Source organism: Pantherophis guttatus, chromosome 2 (assembly GCF_059756535.1).
Source record: "Pantherophis guttatus breed Tessera chromosome 2, ASM5975653v1, whole genome shotgun sequence".
NCBI lineage: Eukaryota > Metazoa > Chordata > Lepidosauria > Squamata > Colubridae > Pantherophis > Pantherophis guttatus.
The window spans coordinates 69,983,232-70,009,959 of NC_142064.1; the positions used below are offsets into that span (position 1 = coordinate 69,983,232).

The 26,728-nt window shown below is 39.0% G+C and overlaps 3 protein-coding genes across 12 annotated transcripts in view; all 3 read right to left on the minus strand.

Moving 5' to 3' along the window:
• Positions 1–2,033, minus strand: part of TJP2 (tight junction protein 2) — an 89,643-nt gene extending 87,610 nt beyond the window's left edge. Inside the window, exon 1 of the mRNA XM_034410272.3 lies at positions 1,000–2,033. The gene's annotated coding sequence lies outside the window, so the exon portion shown is untranslated. The remainder of the gene's footprint in view (positions 1–999) is intronic.
• Positions 2,034–4,784: 2,751 nt separating this feature from the next.
• Positions 4,785–17,046, minus strand: FXN (frataxin). Its single transcript, XM_034410277.3, has 5 exons — positions 16,804–17,046; positions 14,198–14,295; positions 9,222–9,342; positions 7,877–7,974; positions 4,785–6,419 (listed from the first exon to the last, which is right to left on the minus strand). The coding sequence occupies exons 1-5, from the start codon at positions 16,933–16,935 to the stop codon at positions 6,263–6,265; spliced, it is 606 nt and encodes a 201-aa protein (XP_034266168.2). The 5' UTR covers positions 16,936–17,046; the 3' UTR covers positions 4,785–6,262.
• Positions 17,047–25,648: 8,602 nt separating this feature from the next.
• The window catches only part of PIP5K1B (phosphatidylinositol-4-phosphate 5-kinase type 1 beta), a 77,576-nt gene continuing 76,496 nt past the window's right edge, over positions 25,649–26,728 (minus strand). For all 10 annotated transcript variants that reach the window (XM_034410280.2, XM_087886170.1, XM_034410279.3 and 7 more), the window contains one exon: positions 25,649–26,347. In XM_034410280.2, coding sequence (XP_034266171.1) covers positions 26,345–26,347 — 3 coding nt within the window. In that variant the 3' untranslated portion in view covers positions 25,649–26,344. The remainder of the gene's footprint in view (positions 26,348–26,728) is intronic.

The window sequence follows — 26,728 nt, forward strand, 5'->3', positions numbered from 1 at the left end:
AAATAACTATCGGTTCTCCAAACTGCTCAAAAAGTTTGCTACCGGTTCTCCAGAACCTGTCAGAACCTGCTGGATTTCACCCCTGATGTAGGCCCATAATCCGGTATATTAAGAAACTTCGATCCTGCAGATTAAAACTTTTATCTCTCTTAACTGGGTAAAACCCAGGAGCGAAGGAGGAAAAACAGCGCCCCTTCCGCCTGGGAAATATCCAGTCCGCCATCCAGCAAAAAGCATAACCAGAGGGAAACTACCACCCACAACCCAAACGCCTGGAGGAAAAAGCGGCCGGAAGGCAACGAGCGATCCTCGAGGGTATAAACTCTGGCGCAACCCAGGCGGATTCCTATTTATTAACTCTTTCCTGGGATTCGTCATATAGTCAGAACAGTGTTTTTTATTCAGACGACTCGAAGCCGGGGAAAAAAAATAACCACCCGCTACTCTCTCCCCGATTCGTCCCCCCTCGAGGTTGAACTCCGGGGTCAAACCGACAAACCATCCCATGGCAAACAACCCCGGAGAGGTTTTTTCGAAACACGACGACCGAAACCACCGGATTCACGCTTTATGAGCCTTCAACACACTCGAGTGTTTGCGAATAGTGACCTCGCGGACCTGTTCGAGTCGTACCACCCCCCCCCGACCCCTCCCACAACCCGAGTGTTTGGATGTAGGTTGGGAGGACAGTACGGTGGGGAAAGGGGCGCGTCGGGCGCTTCCCATCCAGGCTCACAAATTAGGTTATATTTAAGGGCGCTGCGGCTCGAGCCCCGCGCGCTCGTCTGCACGTCGGAAGGCGCTTAGAACGCGAGTCCGGAATTCGACCCCACCTGGCGCGCCCGCCCGCGCGCGCACCCCAACTCCGACGTTTCGCTCGTCTACACCTTCAATTAAGAGGAGATTAAAAGGGCGACTTTAAAAAAAGGAAAGAAAACGCAGCACACGCCCACATTCCCAACAGGTAGGAGAAGGGAGAAAACAAAACGAAACAATTACCTGGAGTAGAAAATTATTCCTTTGGAAAACCGCCCGGCCCTTGGAAGACGGAAAGTGGAAAGGCCCCTGGAGATATAACCGCGATTTAAGCAGAAACCGCGCCTCTCAACGCCCGTCTGGGGTGCAAGCTGCCCGGGAGAAGGGAGGGCAGTCCCTGTTCTGGAGCTTTTCCTGACTCAACCCATTTCCTGTTTCGAGAGGAGGCAGGAAAACCAACCTAGGAGGCGGCTTTTTCTCAAGGGCGCGGCCGCTGGGTCGCCGCAAACAGGTAAGCACGCTCCCGCCGCCTGCCTGCCTCCCTCCCTCCCTCCCGAAAGGAAAGGATGAGGCACCGGCTGGAAGAGCTTGGGAGGCACCTGCCCGGAGAAAGAAACGCCGCTGTCTCCTGGCTTGGCTTCGCCTCCGCCACCCAACCACAATTGCTGTTCAGCCAGAAGACACCACGGCCAGTCAAACAATAAAGAGAGAGAGAGAGAGAAGGGAGGGGACTGGCCAGCTCAAAGGACGTGATTAGACGGCGAGGCGGCGCCCTTCGATCCGGACTCCAGAGGAGAAGTTGGGAGATCCCGGACGGAGCAATTCGCGCCCTCAGACCCAACAGGGGGTTTGTTATTCTGAGGGCGAGGCGTCGAAATGGGACCACAAAGCCCAGAAGCTGGAGTTACCCAACTACACCGCCAAGTGTGCTAATCATGTAACCGGACTCTGGCTTGGTCAGCCACTCGGACATTTGGATCCATCCTCGGGCTAGGTGGTCCCTGCAATGAACCTCAAAGCACCTGATCCTATTCTAGCCGTTGGCTTCGATTTTGGACTTTCAGCCCTCTTGTTCTCAGTCGAGGTTTCTGGATTACGGCCCGCAGAAATGCAGGCACGCATGTCCCTGCACACGTGCAGCCTAGTTTCACGTAGTTTAGGGACAGCCGCGGAACCCTGACGGAAAAATGTAACCTAAGTGCAGCCCGAGTAACACCCAGCATTTCACGCTGGCCAGCAAGTAAATTCAGTTCCCCTCCGTGGGTCCTGACTGGAACAGGAAATACCGGTTCAAAGCCAAACTCTGATAAACGCAAGGAAGTCGAGTCAGTGGTGACACTGGGGAATTCGTCATTGTGCGGCTTTCGTTTGGCTTCAGCCCCAGATCGCAGTTGAAACTCCCTTGTGAAGGGATTGAGCAAGTTTGAGAGGGACTTCCAAGACAGGATGTTCACTTCCAAGACTGGTTCAGCCTGACAATGGCTATTTTAGGGTGATCAAGTTTGGATTGCAAAGATCCAGGTGACCCCTGAATAGCAGCTAAGGTGATAAAGAAAATGTAACTCTTGGCTGGTATTGCGTTTCTCATCAAGAAAGCAAATAATACTTTGTTACCCATTACTTTTGTGATAAATTGGCTGTACAGGTAGAACAAGCTGAATAAAATGCAAAGGTGTTGAATGAGCCCGGGTTTTGGATGTCCAAGATGTAGTATATTTCATATCTCAGTGCACATAATGCTGATTTTGCTTTATAACACTGTAGCTCTGGGGACATAACTACCGTGAAGATCTGGGATAATCTCAAACCATATTTCCATAACCCTCTGAGCAAAAGATTCTGCTATGATACATCAAGATACAAGCAAATTATATTTTGAGTTAGTGTGTTTGAATAGTCTAAGTGACAGAGTGGTCTCTTTCTATTGACAGCCCTCGATTTACCACTGATGGTTTTACAACCGTTTGGAATTACAATGGGCTCAGAATGGGTGCTTTATATCCTGTAAAGTACTTCTGGCTGTTGTAAAATGTCACACATACACCCTACATGGTCATGTGACTGTACTTTGGACTCTATTTTTTATTAAATTTAGAAATGACTCATTTTCCTCAGAGGGACTCTTGGCAACTGGCTCACGTTTGTAACTGGGTACAACATCCCAGTCACATGGCCATGATTTGTGACTTTTTTTGCTGGTTTCTAGCAAACTACATTCAAAAGAATGGGTTCACTTGCACTACTTGGTTATCAACCTTGTGATTTGCTTAATGACTGCCACAAAAATGTCAACCAAAAAAAAGGTCCTGTCATGCTGGTGCCTCAATTTAAGACTTCAGTAGCTTACAACCATTTCCAGTTCCACTTATGGACTATGTATAATTCAAATGAGTTTACATAATTCACTATGGCAAATGTCCAGTGTTAAGTACATGGTATGAACCCCATCATTGGATACCCTTGATGTATCTAATCACACCCAAATCTTCCAGATATTAAATTGACTTTTATTAGTCCCAAGTATTCCTCACAAAATTATCAGCGAAGCAAATGTTTTGAGAGCAAGGAGCAGTTCAATCCATTTCATGCCATTTAACTTTGATCTACTTGATGTAGTCACATTCATGAAAATTCCTGATGGGGTCTGATGTGTTTATGTGATACAAGATACAGTAGTATTCCTATAGCTTCTCTCTCTTCTTAAATCTGTCAAAAGGCAAGCAGCTAATAATGGGCTTGCCTAAACAATCATAAGGTTGTGCAATATTGGAATCACCTATATTTCTTAGGGTTCAACCTATTTAGTGAGGATTTCTAATTGCTTTGTAGAACCACAATAATGTTCAGACCTCCATCCCTCATTTTTGAATGCCCCCCAGTTCCATTAATACTGCGAATGATCCTGCACATCTGAGATATTAAATGTCCCAGGTCAACAAAGGTCACAAATGGAAACCTTTGTGTTTGTGTCTCTTTATGGGTTTTATGCAAACTTTCTCTCCACATGCTCACCTAGAATATCTGGATGCATTGGGAAACAAAATAACACTGCAATACTGTTGAGATCTATTCTATAATATCAGTTGTATCAATTAATCACGGTGCCCTAAGATTTTGTTTCCTTCTTCCTTTAAGTTAGTTTCCTTGGATAGACTTCCTGTCATTGTGCTAGCTCAATGCTCCCATTTTGATACAAGAAATTGTATTAAGGGGTATCTATAACAGAAATATTCACCATCACCATTAGAAAGTTATTTGATCTGAGAGTAGCACAATTTATTGAAATTTCAGATCAAAAAGATTATTGATGTCAAATACCGATCGAAATCCATTTACCGGTATATTCTTTTTAATAGCAATTTCATTTTTATTTGAATGACTCATTTGTGAGGCAAAAAGTGGGTTTTTTGTTACCCGGAATCAAGAACAATTGTGAAACTCTCTTATATTGTCAACAACATAAACATTATGGACCCAAACATTAATCCCAGTCAGAGGTACAGAACTATAGACTTTTTAAACAGTCAGTCAGCATTCATGGCCCCTGAGAATAATGACCCTCTTAATGGGGCTTCTGAGTTTTTTCCCATCCATATTTTATTTTCTACAAATCTTGAGGCCCCTTCCAATTCCCAGCACCTTCTCTGACGTTACCCATGTTCAGATCTGACAATACTATTAATAAAAATGCAGAAGTGCTCAATTTCAGAAGGAATATTTAACATGTCTGACATTTGAAAAAATGCAGAATTCCAGAAGTTAGATGTGTTGTAACACGTTTGTCACAAATAAGAGATCCTATCACATTGTTCAACAATGTATTCTTTACAACGAATGGTGGCAGGAGGAGGAATTTACCTTTTACTGTTGAACTCTGCCTTGTTCAGAGTACTGTAAATATAAGGCAAGCATGAACATGATTCAAATCTAAGCAAATATTTTTAAAAAGTAAACTGAAGAAGAAATTTGTTGAACTAAATGCAGGGGTTACAATGTTGGTTTAAAAAAGGCATCTTATTGAAATAGTATTGCAGTATTTACTTTTATTAAAATAATTAAATTCTAAGGAGGTAGTGACCCAAATTTCTCTTGGCTTCTCTTTTCTCCACAACTCAAAACCTGTATTAACATGGAAAGCCATTCAAATACTGCTACTAATGGAAAAATGACTTTTTATATAGTTTACTACCACTTTTAGCTCATTGTTAGAGAACATTGTTATTTAAAGGCACTGGACCTACAGAAACTGAGTCCCAGTTAATAGAAAAAGTCCACAATACATGAATCTTCTTTGCTACATCCAAAGTTTGGAAGCAACTCTCATAATGAGAAGACTAAGAGACTAATTAGAAAACACCAGATATTGTGAAATTCAGCCATGTCAGCCCCTATGTAAGGATACTTAAGTGGGAAGTGGAGGCTTCCCAAACCAAGTACACCTTGGTCCTCCTTTGTTTACACCAGTAGGAAAGACCACGTGTTAACAATGTGTCTCTGTGAGAGGAACATATAAATAAGGTTTCAGGAAACCTGGTCCCTGCCTTTTGGTGGTCCTCAGAAAATTATTGGAGCTCAATCCAAGGTTGGGACTGAAGTTCCCTATGTCTGAGCTAGAGAATAAGATCTCTTTAGTAAAAGGCGAAAGATTTATACGATCTGAAGAGAAACCAGAGAATAAGATCTCATACAGTTATAGATTCTCTAAATCTGTAATTTAGGACAATGGATTGAGAGTAGTTTTTGAAGCAGCCATGACAGTCTTCCAAAATATGCTTTGAAAACAATTTTTCAACTGCTTTGCATAGACCTAGTTTCTTCACCCATCTTAAAATCTAATGTTGCATTTAATTAAGGAGGATGTTGCACTTAATCCCACTTTTTCTACGCAGTTCACTATTAGTTTTAATAATTTCCACTCCTTATTTCAAAGTTAAACATAAATTCAGGTTTTCTAATTATATACATGAAATAGGTAGGCTTAGTATTTCAATAAGTGTGTTTCTGATTTTAAAAAAAATAAATTAGATTAAATTAAATTAAACTAATTAGATTCACTTTTATAGGAATTATTGGAGTACTTCACACAAAGGCTACTTAGAAATTATTGCATACAGTTGCATTCTATGGTGGGACATAGTATGATATATTGGACATACCACTTGATTATGGCAATTCCCCTGAATATTACCATTATTATAGAAGTTATTGATAGTGGAGTGCATATATAGCAAAAGTATCCAGTTTGGCTGGCAACTCTTATGCAAATATCACACTTCTACAATTGGATACAATCGTGCAGAAATATTTCAGGACTGTTATCCTTGGAATACAAGAAAAAGAACAAAAACATGTAGTGTGTATTTATATATATTTCCATTAGTGCTTAATAAAACAGATTTGAACTTTTTGAGAATTTAAATTTGGACAAACATATTAAAACTAGTATACCATGAGAAAGAAAGAAATGGGTGAAAGTCCAAAGTCTTTGGATTTTTATAGATAGATATCAAGAATTAGGCTCTCCACCAGCGTGTGTTAAAGTTGATAAATCCAGTTCAATTGCTAATGCAAGTGAAAGTTCCCTTGACAATAGATCATGAAGAGAAATGCCATCATGAGAATAAATCCAATTTTTTCCAGTCCAGTCATAACGTTTTGGCCCACTATGAAAAATTAAGACATGAGAGAGCTAAAACTTAAACATTTACAAAATATAATGGAGCATGCATAAATAAAAGCATTGGTTCTCACTTATTCATAAAACTCATAAATAACCTTGCTTAAAATGGGAGAAGAATACTCTATAGCCATGGTGAAGCAGTGGTTAAAGTACAGTATTGCAGGCTACTTCTGCTGATCACTGCCTGCAATTTGGCAGTTCAAATCTCACCAGGTTCAAGGTTGACTCAGCCTTCCATCCTTCTGAGGTCGATAAAATGAGGACCCAGATTGTTGGGGGCAATACGCTGACTCTCTAAACAGCTTAGAGAGGGCTGTAAAGCACTGTGAAGCAGTATATAAGTGCTAAGTGCTAAAGTAAAAGAAAAGAAACCTGACAAATTCTTAATCATACAGTTCAAATTCATATCCCTTTGGAAATATAGGAATTTCACCATTTATTATATTCATGCACACATGTCGTCCTTCCTTGCTTTACAACTGGTATATATCTCTCTAGCATAATCAAATTAAAATTTACTGTTTAGTCCAAACTGGCAATTGACAGTTTGAATAAGACGTGCAGCAATACTCAAATTTGAATATCTAGTTAACAAGACCTCTGCAGAAATTTTAATTTTTTCAGTCATTTTGTAATAAGAACTTTAAAAGTTAGGTAAACACTTGTGTTTATCCCTCCCCAATTTTTCTAAGGTGCTTAATGTTTTTTAAGCTACGGACATATTTCTTTTAGTTACCTTTTATCAAAAATTAGTATGTAATCTAATGTATGGCTGGCTTGATTCTGCTTGCTGGATTACTTTTACATGTACTTAACTGGTAACTACTTGTAAAAATAATCATCAGAAAGTTTTACATACATACAAATGCTCTCTTTTATGCACAATGATTGGTACATAAACATACACTGTTAAGTCCAGTGGACATCCTTATGAAAAAGAATGTAACTAAGGCATTCTAGAGAACAGTAATTGACCGTTTCTGACACTCTCTTATTATTTGGATGTTGTGTGCTTACAAAAGAAATAAACAATTCAGCTACCTTCAGTATTTTATTTACTAATAGATTTTACAGACTCAAAGGATGGTTTATGTACTTCTTCCACAATCAAACAACATCCAATTAATAGTCTTTCAACTAAGACAAAAGCATTAGTAGATAGTAGTATTCAGCTGACTTCATCTGGGCTTGGGAGCTTTAAAGCCTCAAATTGGTTTATAGGTGATTGGCAGCCAGAAAATTCTAGGTGTTTTCTAAATTTCTAAAAAAGGGAAATTTTGTTAGAAGACGGCATTAAAGTCTAGAATCTGGACAATCTTGGAAATGCCATACTATTGATTTAGAAATTTCAGAACGATATCTAATAAATGAATTGTGCATTATGGTGTTTTAGTTCAACTACAAATTTTCAAATCATTGTAACCTATAAACTAAACTCACCTGATTGGAGAAGAGAGCCACATCTGTTTATTTGGTGTCTGTTTATTGATTACATAAGTTCCCATGTTTCCACCTAGTTTCACTGTTAGTACTCCATTCTTTAGAATAAAAAGTAAAAAAAAAGACCTTTGAATTAACATTATTGTGCAAGAGATTTTTCAAATATTAAGTAGAGGCTACTTTTACTACAGTTAAAAGAATCACTCATATTACTGTTAAATGAGTACATTTCAACCAAATTAAACTATTTGCTTCATTTAATTCCCTCTTTACTTTTGTTACCCTGTTCTCTTATCAATTAGCTTCCAGGAATTTTAGAAAAATAAACACTGGTTCTAAGTCACACATACTGTAAATGCACTCACATCTGCCCAATAGCAAACCATAAAATGGCATCTCACTTGTTACATTTTTCCCCATCTATGCCACCTTCTGGTTTCACAACACAACACAGTCCATTCAGTAAAAATCATGATCAGACTACAAGAGAAAAATAAGTGCCTCCAGATGACAGCCTCCTATTGTTAATGTCCACGGTGCAATTATTTTTTTTTCTTTTCACTGCTTAACAGGTTTTCTGCAATTTAAAAAAATATAAGGGGGAAATATGCAACTGTTGCAGAAAGAAAACAATATTGTCTGGACCCTGCCTCCCCACCCCCAATAATGTGTTTGAGACTTTAATCTGGTAGTATCTAGGCAATATGACAGGGAAAGAGAGAAGAAATGTGCACACACCCATGTACAGACTCTTATTGGTCACACTTTCTGAAAAATGTTAATCTAGAACCGTAGCTGAATTGGGAAAAAATGCAAATTCTGAACTGTGACAAGGGCAAATATTTCCACAGGCAAATTCTTTAATATATAGAATCATGAAGATCATGTAGGAGGAACTATATGAAGCAACAGTTTGAATTGAACTTTAATGCTAAAGGCATCTTAAGGAAACAACATTAAGGAATGACAGGGTCTGCCTACATAGCATTGTACCAAGTTTCCAAATGATGCAGCAAATCTGAAGGATGTGCAGGCCTTTTCAATTCAACTCAGGCGGTTGAAGCAGGTTGAGCTTCAACTTGCTTGATTCCAAGTAAGCATGGCTTTTAGAAATACACTGGTCTGTAATATACCTGAGGGCTCCATAAAAAAGGCTAAGCAGTGATTTTACTGCCCTTGAGGAACAGTGCCTCTGATAATATCTTTAGAATTCTGGAACTATAGGAGAATCTCCAATATTTTCAGCCATAATTAATAACATATAAAGGGTTTTTAAATGTTCTATCTACAAACAAGTTAAAATTTGCAAAAAAATTATAATAAAAAAACAACAATAGCATTATACCCCAAAGGAGACATCATAATCTTTAGAAGTAAACGGCTTGTCTGCCAAATCCTCAAAGAAATCTGTTAACGATTCCAGTGTTTCTTCAGCAAGTTTTTCATACTTGGTTTCATCTAATGAGCTGTAAAAGTCATGTGAATAAAGATTCGCTCAAATTTACTTGCTGAAAACAAGAGGGAGAGATTATAAACATTCAGAGGAAAAAAAATCAGACTACTTGAAGATATTTGTGTTGGAAGCATTTCATAGGTTTTATTAATAAAGAATGGGGGAAACTTTATTATAGACCATGAAGAGAGAAATCAGCTGAGATTTAATTTTAGATAGGCCATTAAGTCATTTCTATTCATTTAATTTAAGCAACCATCTGATATAAGAATTCTTAGCTTATTACTTCTCAAAAAACATTTGGATATGATACAAATATAGTATATCAGTTAGTAGCAATTACTCCTCTATGAGACAAACCACTGAATATATTTCAGAACTTCTAGAAACAACAAATGGAACTTTGGATATATTGCCAACTTCCTTTTCTATCAGGAATGGAAAGTATCCTTAGCCTGGTTGTTCTTTTCACTATCCCTGCAGGAGGAACAATTAATTTTCTTTCCTAGCTCATAAGGAAATAAATAATTTCAATAAAGAGCTGTCTCCTAGCTAGTTAAGAGATTATGTTCAGTACTACTAAAACAGAATAACCATTTGGAAGGACATATGTCAAAAATGTTCTGGATGAGACTTGCAAATTAAGCCTGCATTGTCTCATGTAAGAATAAAATAAGGACAAGTTGCTCAATATTTATTTGTATCCTGCCTTTATTATTTTTACAAATAACTCAAAGCGGCAAACATATTAGCCCCTCCTCCTATTTCCTCTACAACAACAACCCTGTGAGGTGGATTGGGTTGAGAGAGAGAAAGACTGGCCCAAAGTGACCCAATCGGCTTTCATGCCTAAAGTGGGACTAAAATTCTTAATCTCCTGGTTGGGAGCCTGGTGCTTTAACTACTAGACCTAACTGGCTCAATGGATCAGAAATGCTGCTAAATTAGTGATATTCCTAATGTTTCAATGCAACATTATATACAACAATTAAGGCAACAGTTAAGGATACCTCCAGCTCCTGTAGGTAAACAATAACAGACTTACCCTGAAAGCAGAAGAGAGAAAAGAAAGAGTAATATTTAGCAAGGAACTCCTATAGTTACCTTTAGACCAGAGTACAGGACTAAAAAAATCTAGGAAGATGCTCTCTTCTGCCATCTAGAGGTTTCAAAAACATTATTTGGCCCTGCCTGTCAGATAAATGTTAGATTCAGCTCAGCAAAAAATATCAATGCGAGAACAATCGTATGTGAGAAATATCAACGAGAACATGTGGTTTACTACACTAAATTAGTGAGGACATGTGCTTTCAGTTAAGGATTCCTTAACTCCAACATTCCCCAGCTTGTGCTGCCTCAATATGGCAGTTTTTTTCCCAAAATGCAACCACTCTGCTTAACTAATTCCCACAACACTGTCAAATAATTTACTAAGACTGCATTATTATTATTCTCTTCCTTACTAGTATCTCTCTCTTCCCACTTATTACTATAACCATGTTGCTTGTATCTTTCAATTTATATTGTTTTTATTTGTTTCCTAGTACGATTTGATAGCTTTTTAGTAACCTTGACTATCACTAAGTCTTGTATCTTTTTATTCTTGATGAATGTATTTTATTCTCCTTATGTACACTGAGAGCATATACACCAAAGACAAATACCTTGTGTGTCCAATCACACTTGCCCAATAAAGAATTCTATGCTATGCTATGCTATGCTATGCTATGCTATGCTATGCTATGCTATGCTATGCTATGCTATGCTATGCTATGCTATGCTATGCTATGCTATCCTATCCTATCCTATCCTATCCTATCCTATCCTATCCTATCCTATCTTTTGCGGTGGGGGACAGATGAGGAAAGTCATCAGGCAGTTACACCAACAGTGTATTCTTCCAGTAGGATCACCCAAGGTGTGAAGGTCAGCAAATCTCTCCTGTATTTTATCAAGTAAACCACAAGGACAGAGAAAATATGAGGGTTCTTTGGTGCTCTCTTAGCTTGGTTGTTTTCTTTCAGAAGTTTTATTACCCAAACAAGGTGATATCATCAGTGCTTTATCTTACAGAGCAGATGAAGTGAATGCTGAATGATAGGCCCATTAAGTCAGATGGCGCTAAACATGCTATGGATCTTCCAGAGTAGAAACAGTATTTATGACATAGGCTGATTTAAATCCTATGGAATGCCTATTGACTGATGTTTTCATGCAGAGAAAAGAAAATTCAAAACTATAAAGGCAGAAATGCAGTGGAACACAAAGCATAGTAAGAAGTACTAATATGGAAAAGCTCAATACAATGAAAAATGAAATGAACTCACTACACGCTGACATCTTGGGTATCGATGAATTGAAACAGAGTGAAATTGGTCATTTTCAGTCAGAAAAACATACTGTTTATTTCTCAAAACATGAAAAATCAAAAGAACTCTGTTGTTTTCATAAGGTCAGGAAGGTTATAACAAAGACAGTATTTTGGTACAATGCAGATAATGATCAAACAACATCAGTTATATTTTGCAGACAACCCTTTAATGAGCTATGATAGTTATCCAGATCTGTGATCCTGGTATTGAGGAAAAAGAGGAATGAATTTTATGGTCAAGTTTATTCAGAAATCAATAGAAGCTGCAAACAAGGTGTGCTGTTTTTGATTGGGAACTGGAAAGACAATGTTACAAAGGAGGAAAACATAATTGAACTACACAAGTAGAAAACAAAAATGAGACAGCAGAATGAATGATCAGTTTCTGCCAATCCAATTTCTTCATTGCTAACACTATCCTTATCATCAGGTGGAGCAACAGAGAAACCAAATTGACCGTATTATTGATGTAAGGAAATAGAAGAGCTCACTTAAAACAGCAAAGACATGATGAGGGGCTGATTGTGGAACGGATCACAAACTGCTAGTGTGCAACCTCCAAGTTAGGTTAAAGTGGAAAAACAAAACCAGTTTCCACTATATAATCTTGACAATACACTTACCATGTAAAGGAAAACTACAAAATCCTGAGTCTCATTTACAAGGAGCCATAGGAACTGTGGAATTAAATCAAAGAAACTTTAGGATGACTGTGAAAATATATTGTTAAAGACCAAGAAACAGAAGAAACCAACTGGATGAGAAGAGAAATGGTAAAAATTGCCTATAAGATAAGCCAAAGCTAAGAAAGGTAAAGGAACTGAGCAAAGAATTTCACAGAGCTCTTAGAAGAGACAAGAAGCAATACCACAGCATTACCATTGTAAAGATACTAAAATGGAAACAGACACAGAAAAACAACATTTTCCAAAAGATTTCCAAATTCAAAAGGATATTCCAACTTCAAACCTAGAATGTCAAGAAACAGTAATTTATTCAAAGCAGTTTAAACAAAGACGAGAGTATACTAAAATACTGCATAGTAAGTATATCAATATCCAAGATACCCTAGAAGATATGTATTCATGTTTGTGAGAACTGCTAGTATTAGAAGTTAAATCAACATTCCAGTCATTACCAAGACAGAATGCTATGGGAATAACAAAAGAATCAAGAGAGGTTCTAACCAAATTTTTCAAGCAAATCTGGAACAACACAGTTGTCAATAGTCTGAAAGAGTTGAATCCACTTATCAATATCAAAGAATAGAGATTTCACAGATTGTGCAAACTATTACACAACATCCTTTAATTTCACATCCAAGTAAAATAATGCTTAGGGTCATCCAACACAGATTAGAGCCGTAGGTACAAAGGAGAAATAGCACAAGTTCAAACTGGTTTTAAAAAAGGGCCAAGGAATAAGTGACATTATTGCATCTGTATGCTGGATAATTGAAAAAGTCAAAGAATTCTGAACAACACAACCACAGACTGTTTCCAAATGGACAAAGGAGTGAGATAAGGTTGTATATTCTCTTTATTTATTCAATTTAAGCTGAAAATATTTGAGGCATGCTGTATTGGTAGAAGATGAACAGGGTTTAAAACTGGACAAAATTTTAATAACTTCTGATATACTGATGACTCTACTTTGAAAGCTATAAATGATTTGAAAGTTGTAGTAATTAAAGTCAAAAAGCAGGAAAATGGAATTAAGATTGAATATAAAAATGATCAAACCATGATAATTTGTACAGTAAAAAGCCTTTGAAATGATAATAAAAACACTGAAGTGCTGGATGGCTTCTGTTTTTTAGGACTGACTATCAACAGTGAACAAGCAGCACTGAACAAAGATGCCATAGTATTACTTGGTAGGATAGCAACAATATGTTGAAAAATATATTTGGATGCTAAAATGTGTCTGTACCTATAAGCATTAGAATGATGAAGACAATAGTTTTCCCTATGACAGTCTATGAATGTGAAAGTTGCATTTTGAAGAAGCAAATTAGGGGAAGAGTATTGACACTCTGGTGGAGAAGGTTCTTGCAAATACTATGAATAGTCAGAAAAACAAACAGTAGACCACAGAACCAATCAATCCAGAGTTCTCACTTGAGGCACATGTGACCAGGCTCAACTATCATATTTTAGACACATTACATGAAGATCCAGTTCCCCTGAGAAGTTCATAATGCTAAAAAAAAGAAGAGTGGACTATCAGTAGCAAGTTGGCAGAATTGAATTACAAGTCACTAATTCACTACTGACCAACTTAAAAGGCCGGATAGACAACAGATCGTTTTAGACAAAGTTTGTCTATGTAGTTGCTAAGAGTCAACACCTACTTGATGAAACTTAATCACAATGGGCACTAGCTTTAGTTAATGCTAGCTCTGAGTGCCAGATATCAAGTTCTGTCTTGCTCACTAATTTAGCCTTTGGGAAAAAAAACATAACACAATACATTATCAATTGTGCAAAGAACATACCTTTTGTCTATGAGAGTTCCTGTTCTTCTTTCAAATATAAGTTGAATACTCTTGATTCTGTTTATCAGAACATGGTCTAAAAAGTGCACATGAACATCCTGTAAAAAAAAAGTTTCAACTTAAATAAGCTTTTGCCAAAATAGTGACCTATAGATGGGGTGGGACTATAATTTAATTATTTTGTGAATTTTTTTATTGAGGTAATGTTTTAAATTTTTTTATAATTTTAGAATTGTAAGCTGCCCAGAATCACTTGGTTGTAGAAATTGAATGAATGAATGAATACATTTTCTGGAATTCTCAGGAAGCATGGCTGAAAAGAATTCTGTGAATTATATTTTGAGACATTCAGAGGAAAACTGCTTTAAAGAAGGCTAGAAGTAAATGCCATGATGCCATGACATACAACTGAGGTCTATAAATGAGCACAACTCTATTTCATGCCATGGGAGATACTTTCAAATATAAGTGCTTATAAACACTTCCTATGTGGTCCGTGGTGCACTCTGAGTTTGGTTGTTTTCTTGCAGACATTTCATTACCAACTAGGTAACATCACTGTGCTGGAAAAGATTCACTTAAAAGCCATAGTGACTTATTTAGTGATAGTTGTAAAAATGGTCATAAAATCAAGTCTAATCACCTGACAATTGGACTTACAATCACTACAACTTACAACCAAAATCGTGGTCATAGGTCAAGAACTAACTGTAACAATACCGATTACAACCCAGGGAGTTGATTCAGTCCCACAACTATTTTTTTCAGTTTCTTATCAAAATCCAAATAGAATTTAGACCAAGCTAAGTTAGAACAAGTCACCACTCCAGTAAAGAGGGACAGAGAACTGGGCAGTGGAGAAGCAGCAGATGAATTATGAAGTCCATCCTTTCCTTCTACCCTCAAGGCCACCTGATCCTTTACACAGAAAAGGAGAGGAATAAACGCAAAAGTTTACAGAGGTCTTTAAAGCTGAAGCTTAGGAGATATCGTCCTTCCCTGAGTTACTATCGTTTGGGGCAAACTTAGTTCTAAACTTAGTTTAGAGCACAAAGTAATTATAGCAGAATAAAGGCACTGACATACTGAAAAACTGTTATTGTTAAAACATAAAAAGCTTCCCCTTTACTTATGCATGCATCACTGGTCTTTTGAGATCAATGTGTTCTCATCATCCTCATTCTTTTTCTAATACCATAAACACCCAGAATCACTTTACAGATACTATCTCTGTGCTCATATAATATATTAAAGGGATTGCAGCCTTTACTCCTGGGAATGAATGTGACTTGGAGAAGGGCAGGAAGATCATTCTGCTTTGTCCACCAACTAAAACACTAGTGTTATTGAAATGCTCGAAATACAAACTGGGAAACTGATATAAATTCCTAAGAATGAAAAAACAAAGGTACAACCTCTCATCCAATATCAAAGCAAACTAATCCTATGGGTATGTATTCAGTAGTAAGTCTCATTCTATGCAACGCCATTTGGGTTTTAAGCACAAGTTAGAGATTCAATAAACGATGCTTGTTTTTTTTTCCTAGTGCAAACTATAATTAAGTGCAAGCAATAAAAATGCATAGGTTTGAACAGAATACAAAAGCATTTCTTGAAGGCTTTCGAGTCTGTTGCACTCGCACATCATTCAAAACCTCCCTCTGGATTGGCAACATATTACTACAGAATGCAAGTAGTAGGTACATCTCCAATATCTCAGGTAGCTACATCATCCCTTACCTGTTTCAACTTTCCAGCTGAGGAGAGAATTCAACAGCCTTTAGAAAGGCATCAAATCTGGCCTCCAAGAGTTCTAACACCCCTTCACCCCTCACGCATCCATGCATTGCCTGGATGAAGGTGGTGAACAATTATATGGCCTTTTTACTATGTCAAACTATCTATGGCCAATTTACAGAGAATGAGCTCCAACACTGGAAGTTTTTAAGAAGATGTTGGATAATCATTTGTCTGAAATGGTGTAGGGTTTCCTGCCTAAGCAGAGGGTTGGACTAGAAGACCTCCAAGGTCCCTTCCAACTCTGTTATTCTTGTTCTGTTCTGTTCTGTTCTTGTTCCTGTTCTATTGTCAGGATCAGGGGTCTCCAACCTTGGCAACTTTAAGACTTGTGGACTTCAACTCCCAGAATTCCTCAGCCAGCAAAGCAAAGCAAAGCTGGCTGAGGAATTCTGGGAGTTGAAGTCCACAAGTCTTAAAGTTGCCAAGGTTAAGGTTGGAGACCTCTGGTCAGGACTGTCCATCCTTGGCAACTTTTAACAACTGTGGATTTCAACTTCCAGAATTCCCCATCCCAGCCATGCCGGGTGTTGAAGTCCACGAGCCTTAAAAGTAGCCGAGGCTGGGCAGTCGTGGATAAGTGATACATCGGGCTGCTCGAAGGAAGGGATGCGGCTGCCCTTCCGAGGCCCTGGGCGGATCAGGGCAGGGCGAGGCGATTCCTTCCCGAACGAAGCGACGCCTACCTCGCCGAGAATGGCGGGAAATAAAGTCCACCAGGATCTGCTCTCTCCTTGCCCCCCACCCAAAAAAAAGACAATTCCTGGTGGCCTCCTTTCCTTCCGCCCTCGCAAGCCAAGCGCGCTCACCGGCTGGCTGAGAAAGAAGGAAGAAGCGGCGGCCGCCGGGGCCTCTTTCCTCCGGGCCGCGCCGTTGCTTAGACGGCGGGCCCCAAGCAACAGTCCCGCGGAGAAGACGCAGCCTCTTCCCCGGCTCCACATGTTGCCAGGCCGCCGCTCGGGAACAGGCCTGCCTCTGGCCGCCGCGGCCCCTTCCGCGAACCACAGAGAACGGCGGCTGTGGAAGCTGGCGAAGGACCCGCGGCTGCCCTCTGGCGGTGCCTGAGAAAGGGATCCGAGGTGCTTTGGCGCAGGTCTTTTCCAAGTGGGATTTAAAGAGAAAAAAGAAAAAGAAAAAAAAAACGTTTTGGATTTTTTTTTTAACAGTAAAAAAAAGAGAAGAAACTAACAAACTAATAAGAGAAGGAAGTAAAGAAAGAACAAAGCAAAAGTGCAGAAAAAAAAAGCTGTAAGAAATTATTTCTGGTTTTATTTATTTATTTACTTGCACCCCACCTTTTATTATTTGTTACAAAGTACTCAAGACGTCAAACATGTCCAACACACCTTCCTCCCGTTTTCCCTTCAACAACAACCCTGTGAGGTGGGTTAGGCTAAGAGAGGTGACTGGCCCAAAATCATCTATCTGGCTTTCATGACTAAGGTGGGAATAGAATTCATTGACCCTAGTTTTCTAAACGATTAGACCAGTGGTGGGTTGCTACCGGTTCGCCCCAGTTCAGGCGAACTAGTAGCAGTGGCGGCTAGAGGCTCCGCCCACCCACCTGGACGTCATCAAATACGCTCTGCGCATGCGCAGAAGCGCACGCAAGAGCGAACCAGTAGTAAAGGCAGAGGTGGGTTTCAGCAGGTTCTGACCAGTTCTGGAGAACCGGTAGTGGAAATTTTGAGTAGTTTGGAGAACCGGTTCTGGTTGGCCCCAGAGTGGGTAGGAATGGAGATTTTGCAATATCCTTCCCCCAGGAGTGGGGAAAGAATGGAGATTTTACAGTATTCTTCCCCTGGAGTGGGGAGGGAATGGAGATTTTATAGTATCCTTCCCCAGCCATGCCCACCAAGCCATTCCCACCAAGCCATGCCACGCCCACCAAGCCACACCCACAGAACCGGTAGTAAAAAATTTTGAAACCCACCACTGAGCAAAGGTAAATGAAACCCACCACTGGAGTAGACTAAACCTGCTCTTTTACAACAGTTATAAGTATAAATTTAAACTGACTTCATACTCTAAGGTTTACAACATTGCTTTCATTTTTTTAATTAACTATTATTTTTTCTAATTGTCAAAATCATACATTATCCCATTTATTTCTGTCTCACACATGAAGCTCCAATCAGCATTAAAATGTCTTTTCACTAATCAAAACTGTCAATTTTGCCATTTCAGCAAGTTCCAATATCTTCACTATCCACTGTTCCATTGTGGATAATGTCAATTTTTCCACCATTGTACATATAAAAGTATCACTGCTCTTATATTTATTTTAAAAAGGTTCCATTCGGGTTAACCTCCCCCCAGCTTTTTATCAATAAGTTCTGAAATAAACATCTCTGGCTTCACTTATATATAAAGCTTTAAAATCTTCTAAATTAATGCATATATTTGAATCCATTTTTAGCTTTTTTGCATGTTTACCATCATAATAAAAAGTCCGCTCTTTTTGTCTTTTACAACATATGTATGCTTATACATTTTAAACATTTTTTTTTTGGTGAAAAATATCAATGATACATCATTTTGTAAAGATTTAAGATTATAACAATGTTAATTGTTATATGCATGTATTCTCCTATCATTCCAAATTTTAGCCTATTTTATTATACATTCTTTTGCTTGTTCTTCCATTTCAAATTTTAATAAAAGCAATACATTTCAGCTGTAACATGTTCATCATTTGTACACAATTGTTTCATTTTTACAATATTCAAAACCAAAATTCATTCTACTTTAAATCTTTCTGATAAATATATATAAGAAAACCACTGACATTATATCCTCAAGTCAAAACTCGTGTTTTGTTTTAAAATAACCTTAGGAAAATCCTGCTATGTCACCATAAGTTAACTATTTCTGTTTTTTATTTTTCTTGTATAATATGGTTATTGTGGTGAGAGCTACAGAGGTATATTTGGACACACCCTGAATTTATATCTCTCCCATCTTCTCAATGTGGCACATCTGACAAAATTATTTTTAAAATCTTCTTTAATCTTAACTTTATCAAACCATGAATAGCTGTGCCTCCAAAACCTCAAATCATGTCCTTCTAATTCCAATAACTTTCTTTTTCTTAGCCTTACCCACTTTTTTATCCAAACTAAACAACAAGCTGTAAAACTATAATTTCAAATCAGATAAACTCAAACCTCCTCTTCCTTTAGCATCTTTTAAAAATATTTTAATTAAATTTAATTACAAGATAAAAATACAGAAAAAAGTTAAGAGAAAAGTGTAAAGAGAAAGAGAAAAAAGTGATGACTTTTCACTTTTTGAGTGCAGTAAAATACAAAACAATATAACTGCAACCTTTTGTTTCTTTAGCATCTTATAGGGCCGTGACGATGAACCTATGGCAAGCGTGCCAGAGGTTGCACGCAGTGCCCTCTCTATGAACACGCGAGCCGTCGTCCCACTTCAGCTCCGCCACGCATGCATGCGCACCTCCCACTGGCCAGCTGGTCTTCAGGTCTCTGCCGTGCATGCGGGGGCATGTGGGGGGCCATACGTGGGGAGTGGGGCATGTGTGGGGGGACGCATGCACCTGAGGGGGGTGGGGAACTTGGCCGTGCATGCATGCACGGGGGGGCGGGACACATGTGGGCCGTCTGCGTGCACAGCATGGGAAGGTGGGGTTTGTGCAGGGTGCGCATGTGCAGGGGACGGCACGTGCGGGCGGCACATGGGCATGTGTGGGAGGGCAGGGCGCGTGCAGGGGACCATGCATGTATGCACAATGGGAGGGTCACAGGCACAGGGACCCCGCACGCATTGCATTCTGGGGATGCGCGCACGCGCACTTTGGGCACTCGGTCCAGAAAAGGTTAACCATGTTATAGGGCCTTCCTGCCACATTCAAATGGGTTCTGTGACTTTTACTGCTACATGGTAATGTTGGAAGAAATATCCATCTGGTTCACTTCCAAGTGGGAAGAAAGACACTGGAAACATGGAGGCTGATTGGAAAGATGAAGTAGAACCATTAAGCACATGGTCCTGGTGCAGCTGACCACATGGAGTTGAGAGAGAGGGTTATTCAGACCCTCTCTTGGGATTTGAACTTGAGCTTCCTGTTCCTGTACAAACTATTGGCTGCTGTAGGGGTCATAGCTAACCTTGTAGGTTTTCTGAGTCAAGCTTGGTTGAAGCTTGCTTGCTGATGCAATGTCCTCAGGTGATTTTGTAATGCAGCCAGGCTGCTGGATAATCCTATAATGTCCTGGAGGATCATGTCTTAACCCCATCACCCTGGAGCTGAAGGTCTTTTGTTTTGTAGATAGGCTGGCCCAGTCCTTCTGGGGCTATTAAGAAAGGTGGGGGCGGCTTTCCAAGAGCACTTTTCTCCTTTAGGGAAATATAATATTCTGCCTTTTTAATATTTCTCAAAATATTACTTCTAGGAGAGGGGTGGATGCTAACTTTCTACAGTCACATACATGAAATAGAAATTTTGCATAATACAGAGAAAGTTACCATTTCAGTGACTGGGTTTTTTTTTTTTTTTTTTATTTGATTTATATGCCGCCCTTCTCCGGAGACTCAGGGCGGCTTACAATGCGTTAAGCAATAGCCTTCATACTTTTGTATATTTATACAAAGTCAGCTTATTGCCCCCACAAACTGGGTCCTCATTTCACCTACCTTAGAAAGGATGGAAGGCTGAGTCAACCTTGAGCCTTGGAGAGATTCGAACCAGCAGTAAATTGCAGGCAGCTGTGTTAATAACAGGGTGCGTATACCACTGTACTATCAACCCTCTTGCAAGGGTTTGATTGCAATCATGGTCTAACTGTCTTATATATTTTTCAAGAGCCACAATTTATAGGGTTTACAAAACATGCTAAGAGCCATCAGCTATGGTGCAGAATGCACATTTGTGTTGAGTACAAAAACAAAATGAATTATTTAGTTAATTGTGATGTAGTTATCATGTTGTACAGACATATGTTTGTGAGATGTTTATCCATGGTTAATGGGTGGTTTATTCATCCCAGTTGCCTAGATTCACACCAAACACTATAAAATAAACAAGTCATCTTTCAAAGTGCTAAGGCAGCTAGGCTAAAATATGGCTGGCTTGTTTGTCATTCTGTGCATTGTGTGCAAAAAGAAAACCACCTTTTTAATTACATGTTCTGTGGCTAAACATACAGCCTTAACCAGAGTTAAAATCTTGTTCAAATTGGGACTGAAAACTGCTGCTGTTTTCTCTTGTGCTCTGCTTGGTTGTTGTTGTTTGCCTTCCTTATGCTAAGTAGCCAGACTAAAATAACCACATGCATTGGAAAACATTCTACAGCATATTGATTTTGCTCTCAGATTATAGGGCCTGGAAAAGTAAAGTAGGCCTCTGCGAGGCAGTTTAATGAGGCATTGAACACTGCAAACGCAATGTGATCCACCTTGTTGGAGACCCAAAACTCTGCAAATTGTCTCATTTCACAGCTGATTGTTAGCTGTTAGTGATCATTCCTGTTTCTCTTTTTAGGTAAGGAACAGGTCATGGGTCATCTTGTATTCCTTTAAAGATTATCTTGGAAGAAACAATGTGCTGTGATTCTGGAGAATCAAGTTGAACAAGTTCTGAGAATCATACAAATGCAAGCTAAAGACTCTGTGTAATCTCAACTCCTGATAACTACACAGTCACAGTCAGTAGGACAGGACAGAAGTGGCTTGCCCTCCTCCCAGAATAGTTTTCTGTTACCTATTGGGCCTACACCTGTGGCCCTAAGACCTCCCAGTGGTCTCCCAATCACAAACTGATCAGTCCTGAAACTGGTTCGCTTTTACACCCAAACAAATTTACCTCGCTGCTGCCAAAACCAAATACACAACTTTAAAATTCAGGATTGGATAGGAAGAGTTTCAATTCAGCGCTTAAATAGTTCTTAAAAATAAAACAGGATAAGTGGAATTCTTCCCTCCTTTAATCAGCTTTTTTTTTTAAAAAATGCTTACTGTACAAAGAAACCAATTATTTAAATGAGTGCTTATTATTTTTTGGAGAGGCATAATGTAAAGAGTTTGACTGGCTTAAGTACCTTGTCAGAGTTTTCCAAAGAATCTAGCACCAGGCCAAAAGTTTAATATATCCTCCTGGGCATTCCTCCCCTCCCCCCCCCCCCCATTTGGGATCCTTGGTCTAGTTCTCACCCGAGCTCATCTGTAATTATAGTGTGTCACAATGATACATTTACAGTAGATCATAAGACTCAGCTAGTAGTAAAGTATTTTCTTTTGCACATTTTTTCCTTCACATGTGCTCTCTTTGACAGGCAGATTCTGTGCATGGGCAGGAATCTGAATTTTCCAGAGGGATTTTCCTCCAGGATGACCCCACCACCACTGATGATATGTGGGAATGATCATGGTAGACAGGAGGCAAATGCTGGACAACCAACATGTAGAAGAAGGAGAGGAAATGTGGGAAGCATTTTGGAAGGGAGCTTCCCTAGTTTCCTGGAGATAAAAGGAGGACAAAAATCAGTGGTAAATCCAATTTTTTTTACTACTGGGCGTGGCTGTGGGCGTGGCTTGGTGGGCATGATGTGGCTTGGTGGGCGTGGCAGGGGAAGGATACTGCAAAATCTCCATTCCCACCCCAATCCACGGGAAGAATATTGCAAAATCTCCATTCCCACCCCTCTTGGGGGCCAGCCAGAGGTGGCATTTGCTGGTTCTCCAAACTACTCAAAATTTCCGCTACCAGTTCTCCAGAACCTGTCAGAACCTGCTGGATTTCACCCCTGACAAAAAATACTTTCAGGCATGTAAGATTGTGTTAATACAACCTTACAAGAAAGATGGAGCTGGTATTCCCGGTTGGGCTTCTTGTTTGGACTACCACGAAGGGCCTCAGAATCATGACAGTCCTTGCCAATCCTGTATAGCCGACAGACACGACTGCCTTTCTTTTAAAGTGTTAAGATGTTGGTTTGTTCAGTTGATGATTCTAACAGTCCAGAAACATAGGAAGACTGCTCATATAAAACTATTTCTATGATTTAATAATTCAAGGGTGGGCATCTGTGGCAACTTTATGACCTCCAGACTAGACTGGCTCAGGAATTCTGGGAGTTTATTTAGTTATAAAATTTATTGGCTGCCCATAGGGTAACTCTAGATGGCTTATAGTTACAAATAAGTTAAAACATAAAAAGTTACAATCAAACTTTAAAACCAAAGAGACATGGGGAGGGTGGAGGCGGACTGGAGGGTGAGGTGGGATCTGTTATTACTCAACCACCTTTATTGCGCTGTTCCCCCACTGAGGCCCCAAGCCAACCTGGCAAAGCCATGACTTTAGGCCTTTATGAGATAGGAGGGTTGGGCCAACTTCACATCAGGGAGGGGCAAGATGTTCCAGAGGGCAGGAGCAACAGCAGAGGTGGTTATATAGATCATAAACCTGCCATAGTTGCCCACCCCTGAGTTAACTGAACATATTATGTAATTAACTACTACATCTGCAAAAGCATTTCCAGCTTTGATTGGGATTTACTGGTGTTACAGTGTGACAGCACCACTGTCCATCCTCTACCCTAAAATGTTTCAGAGAGACATACAATATGGTCCTCTCTAAATCCCACTGGGCTGTGCTCTGAGATCCAGCCATCCGATATATTTTTAGCAGGGGCTAAAAATCCTTCATATTCTTCTCGTCTCAGTTAAAATATGAGCACAAATGACTCAGCAGATGCCCGATTGTGTTTTTTGAATTTTGAGTTCTGGCAATGCCTTGAGGGAAGCAGGTAAGAAGACCAGAGAACACGGTGAGGGGAAGGGGGAGTCACTGACTGGAAAGAACAGAAGAAAAGACACCATTTCTCCTTTTTAATTCTAATTGAGATTGGCCTGTATTTAAAAACAGGAAACACGAAGATGGTGTTTGGGGCCTACAATAGCAAAGTAGGGCAATGCAGCACTTCAAATTGGTGGATAAAAAAGAGCTTTGGAGCTTGTGGGCTGTTACCACACCACTTGTCTGCAACTTCTTCAAGCAGCTGCATTTTTTCTCTTGCCTTGTACAGACTTGCAGCTGTAGTGCAATCCTGGGGAAGAGATAGATCTGATTTACAGAGATGCAGGCAGGTGCTCCTTGTGCGACATGCCCTGGAGCCCCTTTTTACAACTGTAACAACTGTAGCACAAGCTTTTGGCCTAAATGCACGCAGATCAACTTTGAAAGCAATCCTTAATTTTTGCAATAGCCATCTGTGTGGCCAGGCTCACAAAACATACAAAAACCATAGCAAGCTGAATTGTGGTTTACCGAAATAGCCTGGATGCTTTGAATCATATAGAAACTGCCGTCCTTAAGTTCATACAAAGCACTGACATATAAACTAGCCAGGCATGTTTTAATCAGTTCTTCAGTGCAAAAACTACTTTTTTCAGAAATGAGATTCTCAAGCCCAGCTGCTCACTCTGAAAGTCAGATGCATCAGCTGGTGAAACCAATAAGACAGTTCAAGTCTTGGACTGTGAATATTTCTAGAGACAGACAGAATGAATCCAAGATTGTAATAGCAATAAGCACTTAAGACTTATATACCGCTTTACAGTCCTCTCTAAGCGGTTTAGAGTGTCAGCATATTGCCCCCAACAATCTGGGTCCTCATTTTTCCGACCTCAAAAGGATGGAAGTCAACCTTGAGCTGGTCAGGATTGAACCTCTGGCAGTGAGCAGAGTTAGCCTGCAATACTGCATTCCAACCACCGCGCCCCCATACTGTAGCTCATGGAAATCCAGAATTATAAAATAAAGAAAAGGTGTGATATGTTGGTGTATTATCATATTTTTAAAGAATTTTCAGAATAATCTTAGATAATATCAAGTATGGTTATGCTGATACTTTTTATGCACACAAACATGCATAAGCTTAAATTCTATGGACTAGGAGGCAAACCTGAGCCTTTACATATTTAATGTAAACTTTTAAATAATGTATTATGGCTACTTTATTCATGCATAAATACAGATTGAAAGGAATAAGCCAACATAAAACTCACTTGCGAGACAAGATTTCAGTTTGCAAAAACAGAAATTCTTCCACTTACATGAAAGAATATTTTCTAAGCCATAAAACTATAGATCAAAGTGCCATGGAGAAAAGGTTACACACAATCTGTTCTACCGATTCATGTTTTATATTTCCCAGTGATCTTCCATAAATGTTGTTTTTGAGGAGGAAAAACCTGTCCAGGCCATGTTTGCGTGCTATATAAAATCTTCCTATTTCTGGAACACACATTATAAACACAGCAATCCTACGTGTTTCCATACATTTTAAAATGGGTATTTTTAAATTTATTAAAATGCTGTATTTCACCATCCAGATTCTTAAGTATTTTCAGATATCTGAAGCTTGTGCTAGTTTATTTAAGATTAATAAAAAGTCCTATTATTTCCTCAAATGGAATGTCAATTACACACTTCTTCTCCATGAAAAATAAAACGTGAAATCTTATTTATTTTGGTTTAGCATTTTGCTTAGCAATCATGTTCTGTGTAAGAAGCAGTTTATAGAAATTCACCTTTTTCATCCTGTCTAATGTACCATAGCAGTCTATGGAAAAAATGGAATTTGATACAAATAAAGCATCCATTAAGTTTAAAGACTCTCAGCAGTATTTATTTTGAGAACAAAATACTTTATTTGTCAATAAAACTATAGTTTACAGTAGAATATACTAAATAAATTATGTAATTTATCCTTTACAAGCAATATATCTAATCACAAATATTTCAAAGACAATATATGTACACAACATAAGGCTCTGTTATAAATAGCTTCTTTATTTCACTAATAAACAGTGAAAATTTCTTTATAGAAGATAGTTTCCATAAAGTTATGTGCAGACATACTACCTCTTGTATGAAATTAACAGATGAGCAATCATAATTCTGGGGGAAAGGGAGAAAAGCAGAATTGATTTATAGAATAGTCACCACTGTGAAGATGGCGCTTTAAATAGGAAAGGCGGATTAGATATTTTTGTCCATGATCACTGAATACATGCAAATGAAAATACCACCTTCAAGTCCTGAAAAGACAATAGGAAAGTAGAAGTAGCAGCTAAAAGGATGGAAGAGGCAAGGCTTCACAGTTGAGCAGGCAACAGCAGGCCATGATTAGTTGTGGAATGTTTCCCATCTCATCTGCTGAGTCTAGGGTGGGATGTCTATAGTTCAAGATCTGTTTGATGATTTCTGTAGAGCTCTGATGATTAAGACTTTGTTTATCAGGCTTAACAAAAATTTTCCTCATAAATCTGGAGTGCAGAAAGTGCATTTGTTAAAATATGCTCATTTTCTTTCATCTTCTGTTACTGTAAAAAGAAAAAAAAACATTTTACAAAAGAACAAAATTCAGGAGTCTTATTTTCTTACACATGTAAAGCTGGAAAATGTTTTGCTGCTTTTATGTACTGCTTTTTGATAGATATAGATCAGCTTTTTTATAGTAACCACACCATGTTTTAATACTGCATGTTTATTGTACAATAATGACAGCCACCTGTTGCAAGGATCTATTTTTCTTCTTGTAAAAACACAAAATGGTACACATTGAGTAATACTTTGGCAGTTAAAACTGAATCTCCAGTGGCACAATAATAATATTTGGGACATTTTTATGGTCTGCTCCCAATTATGTGAATTTTATGTGTTTTTTCTATTGTTGTGAGCTGCCCTGAGTCCTTTGGGAGAGA

Bases quoted from the DNA above. Each gene is read 5' to 3' on its own strand.
- FXN (XM_034410277.3), bottom strand. From the start codon at position 16,935: ATGTGGAGCCGGGGAAGAGGCTGCGTCTTCTCCGCGGGACTGTTGCTT. The intron at 14,296-16,803 runs GTGAGCGCGCTT...TTTTTTTTACAG, and splicing joins CCTTCTTTCTCAGCCAGCCG to GATGTTCATGTGCACTTTTT. The intron at 7,975-9,221 runs GTATAATGCTAT...TTTATTCTAAAG, and splicing joins ATTATGATGTCTCCTTTGGG to AATGGAGTACTAACAGTGAA.